This window comes from Podarcis raffonei, chromosome 13 (assembly GCF_027172205.1).
Source record: "Podarcis raffonei isolate rPodRaf1 chromosome 13, rPodRaf1.pri, whole genome shotgun sequence".
In the NCBI taxonomy this organism is placed as follows: domain Eukaryota; kingdom Metazoa; phylum Chordata; class Lepidosauria; order Squamata; family Lacertidae; genus Podarcis; species Podarcis raffonei.
In genome coordinates, this window is record NC_070614.1 from 54,404,908 (window position 1) to 54,425,674 (window position 20,767).

Genomic DNA, 20,767 nt, shown 5'->3' on the forward strand with positions numbered 1-20,767 from the left:
CGACAAACATGCCTGCTTGCTCGTGAGCAGACGAAGCGTGTCTGGAGCAACGGAGGCTCCAGGCTGCAATGCCGGAGCCCCAGAATCGAGTCCAGAGGCTTGGAAGAAAGACAGAGGGTGTGTGTACGGTCTGGGGCTCTTTTGGAACAGGTCTGGGCCCCCAGACCCCCAGGCTTGGGGGTCTGTGCTGTCGTGCAAAACCCAAAGATTGGCAACCCAGACTTTGCAGTCAGTCCTTGCTTGGGTTCCCCACTGCCGGCTGTGTGCTTTGCCAGTGTGCATTGCCTTGCTGAGTCGGGGGAGCCTTCTGGGAAAGCCTTGGCAAGGGTCTCTGAGCAGCCCCCCAAATTCCGAGAAGTGCAGGGGGCAGACGGGAGAGCTGTCTTTTCCCCTCCCAGCTGACTCAGAGCCGTGTCTCTGCCAAAAAAAGATGCCCTGAGCCACAGAACCCTCCGATGTCCGTGTTTCCCGCCCTAGGGGAACCCCAGAAAGCTGGCTTTCCAGGCCCCGCCCCCCGCCAGAGGTCTTCCACCAGCCTCACCTGGTCAGACAATGCCTGCAGAGTCCCAACATTTCAAAAGCGGGGTTTTATGCATCTTTCGAAAGCAAGTCCCTTCCCTTTTCTCCCCCGCTCCTTTTTCGTGGTCTCAGGAAATCTGACCAAAGCGTTAAGTTTCCGTATTTCTGTTTGGCTGAATGCAGAAATGGGTTTGGGGAATGTGCTGGCTGGACTTTGATACCTGGGAGCAGGGGAAACTACGGCTTTGCTAAGCGAATGGCAGCAGTTCTCGTTGTGCTTCCTTAAGTGTGCTGTAGCTCTTTTACTTCTTCGCACCCGTCCGCCCGGCTCCCACCTCCGCGCTTCCTCCTTCGCCCGCACACTTTCAACCCAAGGCTCCTTCAAAGCCCACAATCCCTCCCCGCGCACAAGTATTCTACCTATCCCAGGCTCCCTACGCCGCCCGCCGGGGCTTTTTCCTTTCTTTGGGGTAAGCCTTCAATTGCCCCTCCTGGGAACAGAACGGACTCGTTCCCCCAGCCCCTTAAGGAAGACTGGAGTTTATATTTTCAACAGAAGTATGGACTACATTTTTAAAAGATATATATCTATATATACTCACGAAATATATAATAAGCGCAGAACTTGTTGCACTCAAAATGTCTATAGATATCTATATGGGGAAGGGGGAAAAAATCTATTTGAAAAACAAACACTGTGGTCCCTGGTCTTATTTCGGCAAATGCCTGCCTCTCGGGTTGCGGGCTGGAAGCGGCTGGATCGGGGCCTCTGGGTTCGTGGGCTCTGAATCCCGAAGAAGCGTCGCCAAGAGATCGGAGCGGGCTGCGTCTCGGCCTCCAAAGGATCCCCAGCAAGAAAGCAAGCCTTGAATCTAAGGCCTTCGCTCAGAGGTGGTTCCTGGAAGGGTCCAGGAAGGTTTAGGAGAGATCCTGGAGTGCTGCTGCTGCCAGTCAGAGCAGGTAGTGCTAAGTGGGCCAGTGGCAGCGTTAGAAACTCAGATATATTATAACCACATTGCCAAATGGCACCTTAAACCTGGGTTATGATCGCCACAACAACACCACTTTTTCTCCCCCCTTGAATTTTTTTATAATTGCTAATATTTTCATTTCTCTACCACTCTATATTTTAAAGAAAAAAGTCTCAAAGCAGTTAGAACGTCTATCCAGTTCAAGCTCTGAGGGAAACATTTCAGATCCTTCTTTGAACAGCATTTTGCTTTCCCCTGGCTTAATTGATAAAGCTGCCCCATAGCAGGCGAACGCTAGGAAGGCAATGTGGTGCAGTGGTTAGAGCAAAGTTTCCCAAACGTCGGGTCTCCGGCTGTTTTTGGACTACAGCTCCCATCATCCCTGACCGCTGGTCCTGCTAGCTAGGGGACGATGGGAGTTGTAGTCCAAAAACAGATGGAGACCAGAGTTTGGGAAACACTCGGTTGGAGTGTTAGACTAGGACCTGGGAGGTCAGGGTTTGAATCCCAAGATTCAAGATTAAGCTCCCCAGGTGACCTTGGAGTCAGTCACAGCCTCTTCACCTTCCTCACAGGGTTATTCTAGAAATTAGGAGGAGGGTGGCCGCCTTGGAGAGAAATAAGGGTAAAGGGACCCCTGACCATTAGGTCCAGTCGCTGCCAACTCGGGGGTTGCGGCGCTCATCTCACTTTACTGGCCGAGGGAGCCGGCGTACAGCTTCCGGGTCATGTGGCCAGCAGGACTAAGCCGCTTCTGGCGAACCAGAGCAGCGCACGGAAACGCTGTTTACCTTCCCGCCGGAGCGGTACCTATTTATCTACTTGCACTTTGTGCTTTCGAACTGCTAGGTTGGCAGGAGCTGGGACTGAGCAACAGGAGCTCACCCTATTGCGGGGATTCGAACCGCCAACCTTCTGATTGGCAAGTTCTAGGCTCTGTGGTTTAACCCACAGTGCCACCCGCGTCCCTAAAGGAGGGATATAAATGCACTCTTCTGCCAACCTGCTAAAATAGCAAGGAGGGGCCAGGCAGATATCTGGAAACCAGATATCTCCACGGTCACAATCGGGGCATCACCACAAGCCGGGGGTCTGAACCTGTTTTCCGCAGTGGATGTTAGCCCTGGAAACGGACCTCATAGCAAAAGACACCCTCTTCCCTGCTGAGGCAGGCTTTGCATCATAGAGGGTGGGGGGAACCTGGCGCGGGGGCAAATGTTGCCTTCAGGCTGCACCTCCCCAGGCTCCCACCCCTTCCTGGCCTCGCCTTCCCCTTGGGCGCCTTCTGCTCATCTGCATGAGCCACAAGGGACCCCTAGGGGTCATCCATCCCAACCCCCTGCAATGCAGAACAGAGAAAAGGTGTGTGTGGAGGAACCTCTCAAAGGTTTGCCGTGCTGGCCCGCCTCCTATTGGTGCAGAAGGGAGACTGGACAATGGTTGACCTGCTCCGGACACTCGCCGCCACCATGCGGCCCCCGGCAGGTTGCCAACGTGGCCCTCGGACAGGAAGCCTGCTCTGGCTGAGTCAGCTTTCCCTTTTATGAACCTGCCAGGCACTGCTGGATTCAGGAATCACTTGAGGGAGAAGGGAGAGAGGGAGTGCAGCTTTATTGGGTGGGGGGCCGGGGCTGATGGCTCCTACAGGTGGTGGTTGGTGGTCTTCCTCCAGAGGCTCACATCTTCAGTCGCTGCCCTAGTTCAGAGGGACGGCGGAGAGGGCCAACCCAGCCAGTATCCCAGAGACGTGGCCGGTGAGAGAACTCCTGGAGGATGGAGAAGTGGACATATAACCTCAAGGTTAGATTAGGCTAGACTGGTGACTGGGAGCGGCTGCCGAGACCATATAACACCAGTCCTGAGAGATCTGCATTGGCTCCCAGGATGTTTCCGAGCACAATTCAAAGTGTTGGTGCTGACCTTAAAAGTCCTAAACGGCCTCAAAGGCCCAGGATACCCGAAGGAGCGTTGCTACCCCCATCGTTCTGCCCGGACACTGAGGTCCAGCTCCGAGGGCCTTCTGGCGGTTCCCTCCCTGCGAGAAGCAAAGCTACAGGGAACCAGGCAGAGGGCCTTCTTGGTGGTGGCGCCCGCCCTGTGCAAAGCCCTCCCAGCAGATGTCAAAGAGAAAAACAACTACCAAACTTAGAAGACATCTAAAGGCAGCCCAGTTTAGGGAAGCTTTTAATGTTTAATAGGTTATTGTATTTTAGTGTTTTGTTGGAAGCCACCCAGAGTGGCTGGGGAAACCCAGCCAGATGGGCGGGGTATAAATAATAAATTATTATTATTACTGCAACAGGGATACGTGGGGCTGCCCCAAAGGCTGTCCAGAAACATCCAGCTGGGGCAGAATTCGGAAGCCGGGTTTCTCACTGGGGCAAGGCGGCTTGAGCCTATAATACCGGCCCTGGCCTGGCCATCAGATAGAAGGCAAAGCAAGCTTGTTTTCTGCTGCTCTGGAGGGTAGGACTCGAACTCGCAGCATCGAGATTTTGACTAAACGCCAAGAAGAACCACCTGACCGTAAGAGCCGTTCAAAAGCGGAACAGGCACCCACAAGAGGTGGGTGGCTTCCTTGGAGGCTTTTAAGCAAAAGGTTGGGTGTCCACCTGCCATGTGTGTGATCTAGCCGAGATTCCTGCTGAAAGGCGGGTTGGGCTAGATGACCCCAGGGGATCCCTTCTGACTCTACAGTTCTATGAGGACGAGGCTGTGCCCCCTGCCCCATGCCCCACCTGGGGGTCTGTCCAGTCGCCAGCTGGTGGTTCCCTCCGTTATTCTGCACCTCTCTGTTTGCCCCAGGCTGCAAAAAATATTGTGCTAGCCTTGCACCTGCAGAAGACACACACACACACACACACACACACACACACACACACACACACACTCACTATGACTCAGCCTCTCCTTCCTGTGACTCAAGCTGCCTCTAGGGGAAAGAGCTCACGGCACAAGCTCATCACAGAATCATAAAACCGTAGAGTCGGAAGGGGACCCCTTGCGGTCATCTAGCCCAACCCGCTGCTTGCAATGCAGGGACCACAGTTCAAGAACCCCTGGCAGGTGGGCAGGTGGCCTGTTTTTTAAAATCTTAAGGAGAATTCCGCGGCCGCAGCTCGATAAAGACCAAAGGTGGCTTCTCTGCTTTTCCTGCAGTGGAGAGTTCCACAGTTTAACAATGCGGCCTCCGTGCTGGGATTCTACCCTAAGCGAGCAGAGGAAATGTAAAGCGACGATGACAAGAGTGCCTCTGAGCATGTCTAGAGTGTTGGAACGACCTCAGAAGAGGGGGAGGGAATCTTCTACCTCCCACTTGGGGCGGGAATGTCGTCTCCCTGCTGCTCTGGTTTCTTTCCCCTTCCCTGACTCGCATCCAGGGCTTACCTGGGATAAAGGATGGCCAGGAGGAGGCATTCTAAGATGCAGAGCCACCTGGTCGTGACCGTGAACCCGCTGGACATCGTTGCCACAGGGACGGATTCCACTTGCCTGCCCATGGCTTCCAGGGAGAAGAGGACACCTGCAGCTTGGAAGGAGGGAAAAGGTGGAGGAGCCACGTCAAAGGAGCATCTAACCTCTGCCTCTGGACACAGGCCCTTTCTCGGAGACGATTCAGCACTGCGGCACGGGGCGGGTTGGACTAGATGGCCTTTGGAGGGCCCTTCCAACTCTTAAAACCCCACGTCTGAAATTTGCTGGAGCTTTTCAAGAAGAGATGGGGGTGAGTTTTTTCAGCTGTGATCTTTGCATTGCGACGGGGTGGCTAGAAAACACCTAGGAATCCCAGCTCTAAAATTTCATGGGGGGGTTGGACTAGATGAGCTTTGGGGGTCCCCTCCGACTCTCGCAGCCCTGTGACTCCAAGTGAGATGGAGAGCCCCGGGGGCAGCACGTTGGGGATGGGAGAGCCACCTCACCTGAGAAGCCGACGGCGCAGTGCTCCCTGTACCACAGGTTCCCCGTCAGTGCAGCCAGGAGGGTGTTGAGCGCCAGGTGGAAAAGCCCCCCGAGAAGGGCCAAGGCCAGGAGCAGGACCCCCGTCCGCAGGCTCCCCACCTCCTGCTCCACCCCGTGGCCCAGCCACAGGAGCGTGGCCATGTTCATGAGGAGGTGGGCGGGTCCCAGGTGGTGGAAGGGGGCCAGGAAGAGCCTCTGCCACTGGCCCCGGTCCCACACCGTCCTCACGCTCAGGCAGGCAGCCCCGGGGGCATGGAGAGGGTGCCAGAAGAGGGCGAGGTTCATGCCCACCAGGGCCAGGGTGGCCCAGGGCACCATGGGTGGGGGCTGCCTGCCCCCAGGCTGGGGGCCAGGACAGCAAGAGGAGGAATAGGGGAGGCTCCTTCTGTGACCTCAAGGCTGATGCAGGCCTTTGCGACCTTTGACCCTCCCTCCTCCTCAATCCTAAGGGCCCCACCTGGACCAGCATCAGGCCCCTTTAAGAAGACGCTGCCCCCCTCTCCCCGCCCACACCCAAGGAATCCTGGGAGTTGTAGTTCCTTAAGGGCAGCTGAGAGTCCTGAGAAGACCCTCGTACTCCAATTCCCAGAACCCCCTGGGAAAAGGGGTGGCTTGTTAAGGCAACCCCAGGGCAGGTGAAAGGCAGGACTTCTTTCTCCCTGCATTGTAGGGGGCTGGAATAGATGGCCTTTGGGGGTCCCTTCCAGTTCCACAGTTCTATGGTTCTACACAGCGCAGAGTTAAACTGCGGAACTCCCTTCCGGGTGCCACAATTTAAGGAGATTGACAAGCTGGAAGGCGTGCAGAGGAGGAAAAGTGAGAGGATCAAAGGTCTGGAATTTAAGCCTTAGGAGGAATGGTTGAAGGAACTGGAGAAGAGGAGAGATGGTGTTGTTGTTGTTGTTTAGTCGTTTAGTGGTGTCCGCCTCTTCATGGCCCCCTGGACCAGAGCACGCCAGGCCCTCCTGTCTTCCACTGCCTCCCGCAGTTTGGTCAAACTCATGCTGGTCGCTTCGAGAACACTGTCCAGCCATCTCGTCCTCCGTCGTCCCCTTCTCCTTGTGCCCTCCATCTTTCCCAACATCAGGGTCTTTTCCAGGGAGTCTTCTCTTCTCATGAGGTGGCCAAAGTCTTGGAGCCTCAGCTTCACGATCTGTCCTTCCAGTGAGCACTCAGGGCTGATTTCCTTCAGAATGGAGAGGTTTGATCTGCTTGCAGTCCATGGGACTCTCAAGAGTCTCCTCCAGCACCAGAATTCAAAAGCATTCATTCTTCGGCAATCAGCCTTCTTTATGGTCCAGCTCTCACTTCCATACATCACTACTGGGAAAACCAGAGCTTTAACTATACAGACTTTTGTTGGCAAGGTGACGTCTCTGTCTAGGTTTGTCATTGCTTTTCTCCCAAGAAGCAGGCGTCTTGAGATGATAGCCATCTTCAAATACCTAGACTCAGCGGTTCTCAACCTGTGGGTCCCCAGATGTTGCTGGGACTACAACTCCCATCATCCCTAGCTAGCAAGGCCAGAGCTCAGGGATGATGGGAGTTGTAGTCCAACCACATCTGGGGACCCACAAGTTGAGAACTGCTGACCTAGAGGGTATTACTACTTTCCTTCCCCCCCCCTTTTGAAATTTTGCACCCCTAACAGTTTTGTGTCCAGGGCAGCTGCCCTGCGGCCCCAAACACCCTGCGCCATGGGGCTTCGGAATGACCACTTCTAGAAGAGGGTGGACCTCTGTGGACTTCCAGGAAGTCTAAGAACACAAGAGGTGCCTGCCGGATCAGGCCTGTTGCAGGAATTTATGTATAGGTTGGGGGGGGTTGCCCCTCCAGCTGATATCATGCACACGCAGCCCACTACCAAAATCAGCACAATCGCTTTTGTGACATTTGTGATTTGTCCCCACAAAACACTTCATCACAGTTTCTTCCTATGTATTCAAAGGGCCTCTGCTGCACAATACCAAATGTAAGAATTCACTGATCAATGGATCTCTGTACTGGCTCACTGGGAAAACTTCAGAAATGCATCTAGACAGGTGAGCTCGGCTCCTCAGCAGCCCCTCTGCCTGAGTGATAATCCCTGGCCTCCTGATACCTGAATGCCAGACAGGTAGCCATTCCAGAAAGAACAAACCCAGATGAAGACAAAAGGGTGTGATTAACTTAGCTGGGAAACAGGGAAATGTAAATATCTCTTTTGTTCCACTTGATGGGTGTTTGGTGGAGGGCAAGGAGAACTATGGGGCAGGGTCCAGGATGCTCAGATTACGGCCACCAGACCTCCCCTTTAGTGATGTAACCGTGATGTATGAGTGATGTAATTGGGGGGGGGGGACATGGGTATTAGCAGCTAATAAAAGTTTGGGTTCTCTTTTGTTCTGGGCTTCCATCTTGTTCCACCTGGTGGCAGGTGGGAGTCCTATCGCGACAGTCTTCAATCAAGACCAATCAAAACTGGCTGCTGTTTTGCTCTGGTATTCCTGGCTGGGGTCCTTGTTCTTTGTCCAGATTTCTCCATTAACATCCTGCAGCAGGGAGTTCCAAAGGTTAATCCTGCGCTGCGTGAACATTCTTTTTCCTGTTCTGAATCTGCAGAGCTCAGCTTCATTGGACGGCCATGAGTTCGGGTATCCTGAGAGATGGATAAAAACTTTGGCTAAGGCCTGTTCCAAAACCCTAAAGCTCCATCTAGTGTCCATCCCTTCACACTACGGCTGATGAAGCAGACTCTGCAGATGTTTATTTATGCCAGTCAGCTGGCTTTTCCTCTTCCAGATGTTTTGGACTACAACTCCCATCAGGCCCCTGGGGCATCATGTGACCACCCCGTCTGGAGCTGATGGGGAATGTAGTCCCAAACCTCTGGAGGGCAGAAGCTTGCAGAAAGCTGGCTCATAGCATAATAAAATGAGTTAAGTCTTTTAAGTTGTGCCACGAGGCTCTTTCCTGTGACCAACACGAGTGCTGGTTTTTGTTTTTTGTTTTCCTTGAAATACACAGTCTGCTTTTCGAGGAAAACTTCCTCTACGGAGAAGCTTAAAACCTCCAGTTAAAAAACAACAACCACCAACATCCCCTGGTGATAAAATGTAAACATACACAGAACTGGGACAGCTAAACATTGAACCGGTATATAAATAGAATATAAAACATAAGACAGATAAGAATAAAAAAACAAGGGAAAAGAACATGCACGCCATCAAGGAAAGCAAAATTACTAAGTTTTTGGAGCTTGCGTTACTGAATCTGGATTTAAATGAGAATCAGGGCTTGGTAGAAAAAACCACTAACTGGATTTCTCTTGGTGGAAGCAAAAAGGGTTATAGCCACATTCTGGAAGTATTTGTAAAGCGTGACGCCCCTATATAGGAAAATTGCAGTGTTTGGTGCTTTTTAGTTTAGAAAAAAAGGCAAGCTAAGAGGCACCACGATAAGAAGTTTTTAAAATTATGCACGACAGGGAGAAAGTGGATAGAGACCGTATCCAGTTCTGGGTGCCACAATTTACGAAGGATGCTGACAAGCTGGAATGTTTGCAGAGGAGTGAGACCAAGATGATGAAGGGTCTGGGAACCGAGGCTTATGAGGAACGGTTGAGGGAGTTTGGGATATTTAGCCTGGAAAAGAGGAGGCTGAGAGGTGCAATAAACGAAAATCTGCCCTTATTCCCTTATGGGGAACACAAGAGCCCTTCTAGAGTCCTTTGCAGGTTCTCCATCGGTCGGAGAAAAGAACAGAGTCCAACCAGAGAACATTGAGAAGCAAAGCAGCTCGTAAGCCTGATCTTTATTGGACTGCTGCAACAGGGTGCCCCCCTCACACGCAGGAAAGAGGAGGAGAACCCCAGCCATGCGCGCAAGCCTTTATATAGACATTTGAAATTGCCAGCCCTGGAGTCCAAGACCACCCCCAGATACATCATACATACATCACAGAAAAGGCGGTCTACAGCAGAAATCTGAGTGTGTTGTTTACCTCCTGTCTGGCAGGTTACCTGTTAATGGTCACTTGATTGGATACCCTGGGGAGCCTGGCCAGTCTTTTGTAATGACAAATACTTAGTTCCTGAGCCAGGTCGCAGGCTCACCCTATTCATACACAGACATACCCTTCAGACAGGATTTGTGAACAAAAAGACAATGGGGAGGCTTTTCCATTTTCCTTTGACTTTGCAGAGAAAACTTTTGAAAATGCTATCAGGGTGGTCCTCCTGTGCTGCTCCAGACATGTGGTCCACACCTCTATGTATGCGCTTGGTTGGTACATTTATGAACATTTATTTTATATATGTATATATATATATGACCTTAAATTTTTCATTTCAGAGGAGATATGAGAGCTGTCTTCAAGCATCTGAAGGGCTCTCCCATGGAAGATGGTGCAAACTTGTTTTCTCCTGCTCTGGAGAGTATGACTCGAACCCATGGCTTCAAGTTACAAAGAAAGGAGATTCCGACTAAACATCAGGAAGAACATTCTGACGGCAAGAGCTGTTTGACAGTGGAACAGACTCTCTCAGAAGGTGGTAGACTCTCCTTCCTTGGAGGTTTTTAAGCAGAGGTTGGGTGACCATCTGCCATGGATGTTTTAGCTGAGATTCCTGCATTGCATGCAGCGGGTTGGGCTGGATGACCCTTGGGGGTCCCTTCAGACTCTACAATTCTATGATTTTTCTCCCTCTCCCTTAACACTACAACTTTGCAGCTGGCATTCAGAATCATGGCTGCCTCCAGCTGCCTTCACGGTTAGCAGCCACCCATCTTCTCCTTCATGAATTCGCCTAACCACCCTTGCCCTGACCTAGCCTCTGTGATCCACGCGACGGTCACCTCCAGACTGGATTATTGTAACTCGCTCTATGTGGGGCTGCCCTTGAGACTGACCCAGAAACTCCAGCGGGTACAGAATGCCGCGGGGAGACTCCTTACAGGGTCCTCGCCGCGGGATCACATTCACCCGGTGCTATACCAGCTGCACTGGCTCCCGGTGGAGTACAGGATCAGGTTCAAGGTGCTGGTTTTGATCTTTAAAGCCCTATACGGCCTAGGACCCTCGTACCTATGGGACTGCCTCTCCTGGTATGTCCCATGGAGGACCTTACGGTCTTCAAACAAAAACATCTTGGAGATCCTGGGCCACAGGGAGGTCAGGCTGGCCTCAACCAGAGCCAGGGCTTTTTCGGCTGTGGCCCCGATCTGTTGGAACGCTCTGACACAAGAGACCAGGGCCCTGCGGGACTTGAAATCTTTCCGCAGGGCCTGCAAGACGGAGCTGTTCCACCAGGCCTTTGGTCAAGGTACAGTCTGACCCCCTCCTTTTGCAATCCTCACATAACTCTAGCCCAATGGTTGCCATTAATTTGATTCAGAATTGATTTTAGAATGAATTGATTTTAGAATGCTGTGTTACTTTTATTGTTGTGAGCCACTCTGAGCCCGGCTTTCGCTGGAGAGGGCGGGATATAAATAAAATTTTATTATTATTAATCCCCTTCTAAAGCCACACAGAGCCTAGGACTTGCCGATGAGAAGGTCGGCGGTTCGAATCCCCGTGACGGGGTGAGCTCCCATTGCTCGGTCCCTGCTCCTGCCAACCTAGCAGTTCGAAAGCACGTCAAAGTGCAAGTAGATAAATAGGTACCGCTCTGGCGGGAAGGTAAAGGGCGTTTCCGTGCGCTGCTCTGGTTCGCCAGAAGTGGCTTAGTCCTGCTGGCCACATGACCTGGAAGTTGTACGCTGGCTCCCTCGGCCAATAAAGCGAGATGAGCGCCGCAACCCCAGAGTCGGCCACGACTGGACCTAATCTTCAGGGGTCCCTTTACCTTTACTTTAAAGCCACACAGGTTGGTGGCCATCGCTGTGTCTCTTGCCAGAGCGAGGTGCACCGTTTAACCAAGAGCTACGTGAGACGATCTCTTGGGGCAGCAGACCCCAGAGGTCAGCGTTGCTTTCGTGCAACACCCTTGTGTGTGTGATGGCAACACAGCAGCGCTTGCCCTGGGCCACGTGCCACGGCTGGCTGGCAACAGAAGCAAAGACTGTTTGCCCACAAACGCCGAGGGATGTGCAGACAGCAGGAGGCTTTGGGTTTAGTAAACAGGGAGTCTGGTGGCACCCAAAACAACCCCCGGTGCGTTGGGTGGGTCGCAGTCTCCTGCCCGAGACCACCTCTCTCTGGGGGAGGCTGAGGATGGGTCGAGGGGCGGAGGGAAGAGAAGAAACCAATTTTATATCAAGGAGAGGCGCTTACAGGTGCTGCTGAAGCAGAGCGCCAGCAACATGTCAACAGGTGTGCGCACACTATCTCCCAGGAAGGACACAAGGCTTATTGAGGGTTTGGGCGCATGAATGTGTACAAGATTTCTGCAGCAAGGCCTGGTGCATTGTTCCCTCACCGGCTTTGCTTTGTCCATTTGTCTGAGCACATCAACCCACCACCAAGCAGCCGTCCTCAAGGCGCTGCCCTCCAGGCGCCGCTGAGCTACAACTCCCATATATATTCCACTAACCGAGAAATAGTGCTTCAGGTTAAGAACTTTGCTTCAGGATGAGAACAGAAATCGTGCTCTGGCGGCGCGGCAGTAGCAGGAGGCCCCATTAGCTAAAGTGGTGCTTCAGGTTAAGAACAGTTTCAGGTTAAGAACGGACCTCCAGAAGGAATTAAGTACTTAACCCGAGGTACCACTGTATATATATAGTTTTTTAACATATCATTTCCAACTGTCACATAACATAACTTCTTATCTTATACATTGTTTTAGACTTCCGTCAACACCTCTGATGATTTTCCGTCTTTCATCACTTATTCTGCATTTCTTAATATATCTATTAAAGAAGGCTGATCTCCGAAGAATGGATGCTTTTGAATTCTGGTGCTGGAGGAGACTCTGGAGAGTCCCATGGACTGCAAGAAGATCAAACCTCTCCGTTCTGAAGGAAATCAGCCCTGAGTGCTCACTGGAAGGACAGATCCTGAAGCTGAGGCTCCAAGACTTTGGCCACCTCATGAGAAGAGAAGACTCCCTGGAAAAGACCCTGATGTTGGGAAAGATGGAGGGCACAAGGAGAAGGGGACGACGGAGGACGAGATGGTGGGACAGTGTTCTCGAAGCTACCAGCATGAGTTTGACCAAACTGCGGGAGGCAGTGGAAGACAGAAGTGCCTGGTGTGCTCTGGTCCAGGGGGTCATGAAGAATCGGAAACAACTAAACAACAACAATAATTCTCCCATAGCCTTTCTTGCAATATTTCATATAATTCTCCTTACAAAACTTCTTGCAATCCTACTAGTGTAATATGCTCATTACTATTACTTTTCAAATAGTTCATATATTTACTCCAGTCTTTCTAGAATCTCTGACCCCGCAGGTTTCGAATCCTTCCAGTTAATTTGTCCATCAGTTTCATCCGCCATTTTTCTATCATCGGTATTTCTTCTTGCTTCCATTTTTGTGCCAATAGTATTCTGGCTGCCGTCATTGCATATAAAAACGATTTACTATCCTGTCTATTAATCTCATCTCCTACAATGCCAACTAACACCTTGGCATTTACTTTACTCGCTGAGCTACAACTCCCAGTGGCCCCTGACTCTGCCCTCTGGCGGTTTCAAACAACTGCAATCCAGAATCATTGCTGCTTCTATTCATGGAGGCACAGAACAGCCATCATGGTTGACAGCCATCAATCACCCTCTCCTCCTTCGTGAATTTTTCTAATCCTCTTTTAAAGCCATCCAGGGTGGTGGCCATGGCTGCCTCCTGTGGCAGGGAGTTCCACCGCCTAACTATGAGCAGGGGAGTTCCTCCATCCCCTCAATTGTTTGGGTTGCTCTTTTCTGAACCTTTCCCAACTTGACAGTATCCATTTCGAGGCGAGGCGACCAGAACCCTGCACAAGACGACCACATCCTATTAGTGACGCTGGGCCCCAAACTCTTTTTTTAAAAAAATACATTTTTCTTTATTTTTTAACATATCAATTCCAACAGTCATACAGCATAACCTCTCATTTTATACAATATTTTTAGACTTCCGTCAACACCTCTGATGATTTTCCGTTCTTTATCGCTTATTATGCATTTCTTAGTTTCATATTACCTTTAATTGTCCTTAACTGATAATTCTCCTCATTATCCTTTTTACAATATTTCAAATAGTTCACCTTACAAAATTTCTTGCAAACCTACTAGCGTAATCTGTTCATCACAATTGCTTTTCAAATAGTCCGTAAATTTACTCCAGTCTTCTGAGAACCTCTGATCTCGCAGGTTTCAAATCCTCCCTGTTAATTTATCTAATTCTGCATAGTTCATCAGTTTCATCCTCTATTCTTCTTTCCTCGGTAGTTCTTCTTGCTTCTATTTTTACGCCAATAATATTCTTGCTGCCGTCATTGCATATAAAAACAACTTACAATCCTTTCTGTTTCTATCATCTCCTACAATGCCAAGTAAAAATGCTTCTTAATAAATGCATATTTCAACATCTTTTTCATCTCATTATATATCATTTCCCAGAAGTTTTTCACTTTTTTACATTCCCACCACATGTGATAAAATGTTCCTTCTTTTTCTTTACATTTCCAACATTTATTATTAACTTTATACATTTTAGCTAGTTTCACAGGAGTAATATACCACCTATACATCATTTTCATCACAGCTGGGCCCCAAAATCTAGATACCCTTTCCCTCAAATTCCTAACTCAGCTATGAAGTTCAGGAGGTGACCTTTGGCCAGCCGCTATGTTTCAGCTCTACCTCTCCTCTAAATCAGAACCAGTGAAGGCGGTGAAGGTCCTGTGTGAGTGCCTGGAGGCAGTTGGAGGATGGATGGCGGCTAACAGATTGAGGTTGAATCCTGACAAGACAGAAGGACTGTTTTTTGGGGGACAGGAGGCGGGCAGGTGTGGGGGACTCCCTGGTCCTGAATGGGGCAACTGTGCCCCTGAAGGACCAGGTGCGCAGCCTGGGAGTCATTTTGGACTCACAGCTGTCCATGGAGGCGCAGGTCAATTCTGTGTCCAGGACAGCTGTTTATCAGCTCCATCTGGTACGCAGGATGAGACCCTCCCTGCCCACAGACTGGCTCGCCAGAGTGGTGCATGCTCTGGTTATCTGCCGCTTGGACTACTGCAATGTGCTCTATGTGGGGCTACCTTTGAAGGTGACCCGGAAACTGCAATTAATCCAGAATGCGGCAGCTAGACTGGTGACTGGGAGCGGCTGCCGAGACCACATAACACCGGTCCTGAGAGATCTGCATTGACTCCCAGTATGTTTCCGAGCACAATTCAAAGTGTTGGTGCTGAACTTGAAAGCCCTAAACGGCCTCAAAGGCCCAGTAGACCTGAAGGAGCGTCTCCACCCCCATTGTTCTGCCTGGACACTGAGATCCAGCGCCGAGGGCCTTCTGGCAGTTCCCTCACTGCGAGAAGTGAGGTTACAGGGAACCAGGCAGAGGGCCTTCTCGGTGGTGGTGCCTGCCCTGTGGAATGCCCTCCCAGCAGATGTCAAGGCAATAAGCAACTATCCTATCTTTAAAAGACATCTGAAGGCAGCCCTGTTTAGGGAAGTTTTTAATATGTAACGCTGTACTGTTTTTAACACTTGATTGGGAGCCGCCCAGAGTGGCTGGGGAAACTCAGCCAGATGGGCGGGGTATAAGTAATAAATTATTATTATTATTATTATTATTTCGTGGTTAGCCTTCCTCGCAGGGCTGCTGTGAAGATAAAACGGGAGGCCTTCTCCCAAGAACGTAACGCGCATCTGACGAAAGAACCTTTCGCCCACGAAAGCCATTCCTTCTGGTGTCACAAGCTGGGCTTCCTGCATTGCAGGGGGTTGGGATGGATGACCTTCGGGGGTCCCTTCCGATGCTACAATTCTGTGATAAGCCCCTTCGTTGTTGTTGTTTTTAATTAATTAGTCAGGGAAAGGGGAGGGGTGTCAAGATTTCGATTCCCCCACTCCCTAACCTGCTGCGGCATAAGCCCCGAGCTCATCTCCAAAACCACTTAGACCACCGCAGAAACCCAAGAGGAAGCTGTGCTCAATATAATTAAGGCCCTAATTGTTTATCGCTCCCTCCTTCCACTTCTCCTTTCTCTCTGCGAGCCAGGAACAAATTTTATTAGCTCCAATTCCAGTAAATGGGCTTGACGTGGGTGAAGCTGCGGGGGCACCGTGGGCTGGCAGAGGAGGCCTGAGTTTTGGGGTCCCAGCAAAGGGGGGTGTTCTGCCGGGGGGGGCGACGACGACGCAGCAGAAGTCCAGGTCATCATCGTTAGGTGCCCCTAACGATCAGGGCCTTGTGAATCAGCCTGGCCCATGGTAGATTATTATAATATTACTCATGTCATGGGGAAAACGCACAAGGAAAAGCTATCCTTTTTCATATATACACATTTTAATTAATTTTTTAACATATCATTTCCAACAGTCATTTAACATGACTCCTTATCTTATTCAATATTTTAGACTTCCGTCAACAACCTCTGAAGATTTTCCGTTCTTTATCACTTATTCTGCATTTCTTAATTATTTCTCTATTGCTTTTAATTACCATTAACTAATAATTCTCATCATAGTCTTCCTTGCAATATTTCGCATCGTCCTCCTTACAGAACTTTTTGCAGTCCTACTAGCGTCATCTGTTTATTACAATTGTTTTTCAAATATTTACTCCAGTCTTCTAAGAATCTCTGGTCCCTAGAGATTCCTAGACACCAGGGAAAAAGCTATCCTAACTCTCCCCTAAGGCTAGAATTTGAGGGTTTCCAAGGAAGCTGGATGTCAGAAGATTCATAGAACGTAGGGTCAGAAGGGACCCCTAGGGGTCATCCAGCCCAACCCCCTCTTGCAGTGCGGGAATTCAGGGCAGATAAAAGAAAGCCCTTCCCACATTTCATCTGTGGAACTCCCTGCCACAGGACGGAGGCAGGGGGGGCACTAACCTTGTCTGATGTTCTAACCTCCAAGGACTTGTCCAATGATTTTTCTCCGGGCCGGGGGGGGGGGGAACGCCTGCTGCAGAGATAACTTATCAGGGGCCCAAGTGTTTGGTGTAAATAGCTTCCTGCCCTCTGTCTGCCCTTGTTTAACCTTGATCCTTTTTTCTTGAAGATGTCTCTCATTGCACATGGGTAGGGGCCCGATCCTTGCACCAAGCCCCTATTTAATATTCTGGTTCAGAAGGGGTCATAGCATCGCATGAATTGCCTGATCAATGCATTAATCAGGGATGCAAACGCTTAGCTGGAATTTAACAAAGCAAAACAGTCTTCCTCTGGGATTTTCCTGCCTGCACGTGAACACAGGCTATAGGATTCCTGCATTTTGGGGGGTTAGGCTAGGTGATTTTGGGGGGTCCCTTGCAAATTTGCAGTTCTACGATCCTGTGACGCAGAACTTCCTCCTCCTGAAAAACCTCTTCCTCCACGCCACCCAATCGCGCAAACCTGCAAATAAAAAACAAAAAAATTAACAGATGGCAATTTGTAAACAGACAAAATGCATGCAGCTCGTATCTGAAGCCACAGACACCGTTATTATGAATGGCGCTTTTTAAAATTGTTTTCCTTCCGCAGGAAAGAAAAGGCGGCAGAGAGAAGGGAACCGTTTCCTGGTAAAGGGATTTAACAGCTGCTCTTTACGGGAACTTGATGCTTTTATGGGCAGCTGGCCATAATGTCCTTTGCCACGTGCAGAACCTGGCATGATCCTGGCGGCGAAAGCTCCCTTTGCCGGCCGTGGGTCCCCTTCCACCTCCACCTTTTAGAACAGCCTCCCTCAACCTGTCCTCTCCCGGTGTTGTGGTCTGAAACAGCTGGAGAGGAATCACAGAACTGTAGAGTTGGAAGGGACCCCTGGTGGTCATCCAGCCCAACCCCCTGCGATGCAGGAATCCCAGAGAAAGCACCCCGGACAGGTGGCCATCCAAACTCTGCTTGCAAACCTCCAAGGGAGAAGAATTCACCACCTTCCGAGGGAACCTGTTGCACTGCTGAACGGCTTTTACTGTCAGAAAGTTCTGCCTGATGTTGAGTTGCAATCTCCTTTCTTGTCGCTTGAAGCCATGGGTTCGAGTCCTGCCCTCCAGAGCAGGAGAAAACAAGCTTGCTCCCTCTTCTATGTGATAGCCCTTGAGATAAGTGATGATGGCTATCATAGCTCCTCTCAGTCTCCTCTTTTCCAGGCTAAACATCCCCAACTCCCTCAACCGTTCCTCACCAGGCTTGGTTCCCAGACCCTTGATCATCTTGGTTGCCCTCCTCTGCACACCTTCCAGCTTGTCAACATCCTCCTTAAATTGTGCTGCCCAGAACTGGACACAGAATCCAACTGTGGAGGTATAGAATAGCCACTGTGGCTGGTAACCTGTTGCTTGCCTTCTCCTCCTCTAGGAATTTACCTAATCCTCTGATCTATTTGAAGGGTTTATTCCAGGGTTGTGTCATTGCCCCAACTCTATTCATTATTTTCATTGCCGTGATCCTACACTTTGTCGAAGGGAAACTCCCCACCGGAGTAGAAATCATATATCTAACAGATGGAAAGAAAGCTCTTGAATCTGAGCAGGCTGAAAGCAAAGAGTAAGGTTACCCTAACTTCCGTCATAGAGCTTCAGTATGCTGATGACAACGTAGTGTGCGCACGCTCAGAGGATGACCTCCAAACCATCCTAAATATCTTCACAGAAGTTTCCGAAAAGCTTGGCCTGTCGCTCAACATCCAAAAAACCAAAGTGCTGCACCAACAAGTACAAAATAACCCCTCTGCAGCGCCACAAATCCAGCTCAGTGGTGTAACGTTGGAAAATGTTGATCACTTCTCCTACCTAGGCAGTTATCTTTCCACAAGGGCCAACATTGATGCCAAAATCGAGCATCGCCTGAGCTCTGTGAGTGCGGCTTTCTCCCGATTGAAGTGCAGAGTGTTTGAGGACCGGGACATTCGCAGGGAAACCAAAATGCTTGTTTACAAAGCTATTGTACCACCAACCTTACTGTATGCTTGTGAAACATGGGCCACTTATAAACGTCATCTCCAACTCCTCGGAAGATACCATCAACGGTGTCTCCAAAATTTTTTACACATCACCTGGGAAGACAGGCGAACTAATATCAGGGTACTGGAAGAAGCAAAGATCACCAGTGTCAAAGCAGCGATTCTTCAACATAAACTTCACTGGACTGGTCACGTTGTGCGGATGCCTGATGATCGTCTTCCAAAGCAACAACTCTATGCCAAACTTAAAAATGGAAAGCGTAATGCTGGTGGTCAACAAAAGGGGTTTAAAGACTGTCTCAAGGCAAATCTAAAAAAATGTCATATAAACACCGACAACTGGGAAACACTGGCCTGCGAGCGCTCCAGTTGGAGAACAGCCTTTACCAAAGGGGTCATGAGCTTTGAAGACACTCGAACTCAGGACGCAAAGGAGAAACGTGCTAAGAGAAAGGCATGCTTGGCAAATCCACACCGTGATCAACTCCCGCCCGGAAACCAATGTCCCCACTGCGGAAGGACGTGTGGATCCAGAATTGGCCTCCACAGTCACTTACGGACTCGCTGTTAAAACCGTGTTTATGGAAGACAATCTCACTCAGCTACGAGTGATCGCCAAAGAAGAAGAAGAAGGTAGGGCGGTATACAAATTTAATAAATAATAGGTTGCCTACTGCAGGGGGGAGTTCCGCAGTTCTTCATTGCACTGCATAAAGAAGCAACAGATTCTTTCATCCGTCCTGAATTTTTACAGCCAAGTCAGCTTCACGGGACGGTCGCAAATTCCGGCATTTCGTGTTCCCACTGTTTCAACGTCAGAATATGGGAAGAGGCCATGACCCACCTAGTCCAGCGTCCTGTTCTCATGGTGGCCAACCAGGTGCCCCAATGAGAAGCCTCGAAAACAAAAAACAGAGGGCAAAGGCAACTCTCCCCTCCTGAAGTTTCCAGCAGCTGGAAGCATCCAGAAGCATTTCTGCCTCCTTTTGCTGCAAAATGTGAAGTGCTCTCATTTTCCTGGATCGGAGGCCAGCCACGCCCTTGGAGTTTCGCTGGCCAGAACTCCTCTGCCCGGAGCTACTCTCAGGGTGCTGGAAAAGCCCCTGGATCAGCGCCCAACGGCTTCTAGCCGCGGGGTGGGGGGCACCTTATCGCCCTTCCCCAGCCCTTGTTGTTCAAACGCAACTCGACGCCCAGTTTGGAATTATCTGCACCAAGCGAGCTGGGCGTCTGTTTGTGTGCCTGCATGACTTGGGAGACAAGCAGCCTTTGCAATGGGACGCGGGATCTCGCGCACACGTCTTGGCGAGAGATCCCGCGACTCTCCAAACACTCAGACAAAAATTTTTGTTGTTGTTGTTTAGTTGTTTAGACGTGTCCAACTCTTCATGACCCCCTGGACCAGAGCAGGCCAGGCACTCCTGTCTTCCACTGCCTCCCGCAGTTTGGTCAAACTCATGCTGGTGGCTTCAAGAACACTGTCCAACCATCTCGTCCCCCGTCGTCCCCTTCTCCTTCTGCCCTCCATCTTTCCCAACATCAGGGTCTTTTCCAGGGAGTTCTTCTCTTCTCCTGAGGTGGCCAAAGTCTTGGAGCCTCAGCTTCAGGATCTGTCCTTCCAGGGAGCACTCAGGGCTGATTTCCTTCAGAATGGAGAGGTTGGATCTTCTTGCAGTCCATGGGACTCTCAAGAGTCTCCTCCAGCACCAGAATTCAAAAGCATCCATTCTTCGGTGATCAGCCTTCTTTATGGTCCAGCTCTCACTTCCATACATTACTACTGGGAAGACCAGAGCTTTGGGAAAGGCTAAGTCCCATCCGCATCTGCAGGAAATCGTTTAAAAAAAAAGAAAGAATAAAAATCTGGATTAATGGACCTTGCCCAATTTATTGCACACGACCTCCAGCGAACCTCCCCTGCACTTATGGATTTCGTTATTCGCGGGCACTGGCACATCCCATATGCTGCATCCACACGTGTTTTGTATAGCTAACTGCCACCAACTAAATGAAGGTTTAATTGGAAAGGGTGTGCGCTAAAGACATCATGACTGTCATCAGGAGGTCTTGCGCGCTCACCCCCCGCTGCACTCCCGGGGGTCCTGGCTTTCCCGTTCAGACGACGCGCCCCAAACACGCAACCAGCCAGTCACACACGCGTCCGAGGGGGGAGCTGACGCGACAGGAGAGGGGAGCACGGAGGCCGCCTCCGATTGGCCGCTGGGTGGCAACATTGCGCAAGGAGAGCCGGAGCCGACTGCGGATTGGCGAGCGGAGGCTACACCGGAGCCGCCGGCGC

The 20,767-nt window shown here is 50.5% G+C and overlaps 1 protein-coding gene across 2 annotated transcripts; it reads right to left on the minus strand.

Moving 5' to 3' along the window:
* Nucleotides 1–3,110: 3,110 nt before the first annotated feature.
* LOC128399798 (rhomboid-related protein 4-like) lies at nt 3,111–5,831 on the minus strand. 2 transcript variants are annotated; one of them, XM_053361560.1, is made up of 3 exons: nt 5,411–5,831; nt 4,878–5,013; nt 3,111–3,256 (listed from the first exon to the last, which is right to left on the minus strand). In XM_053361560.1, the coding sequence occupies exons 1-3, from the start codon at nt 5,766–5,768 to the stop codon at nt 3,187–3,189; spliced, it is 564 nt and encodes a 187-aa protein (XP_053217535.1). In that variant the 5' UTR covers nt 5,769–5,831; the 3' UTR covers nt 3,111–3,186. The 2 variants fall into 2 exon arrangements, with proteins under 2 accessions (XP_053217535.1, XP_053217534.1); XM_053361559.1 differs by having other exon boundaries at nt 4,878–5,019.
* Between the last annotated feature and the right edge of the window lie 14,936 nt (nt 5,832–20,767).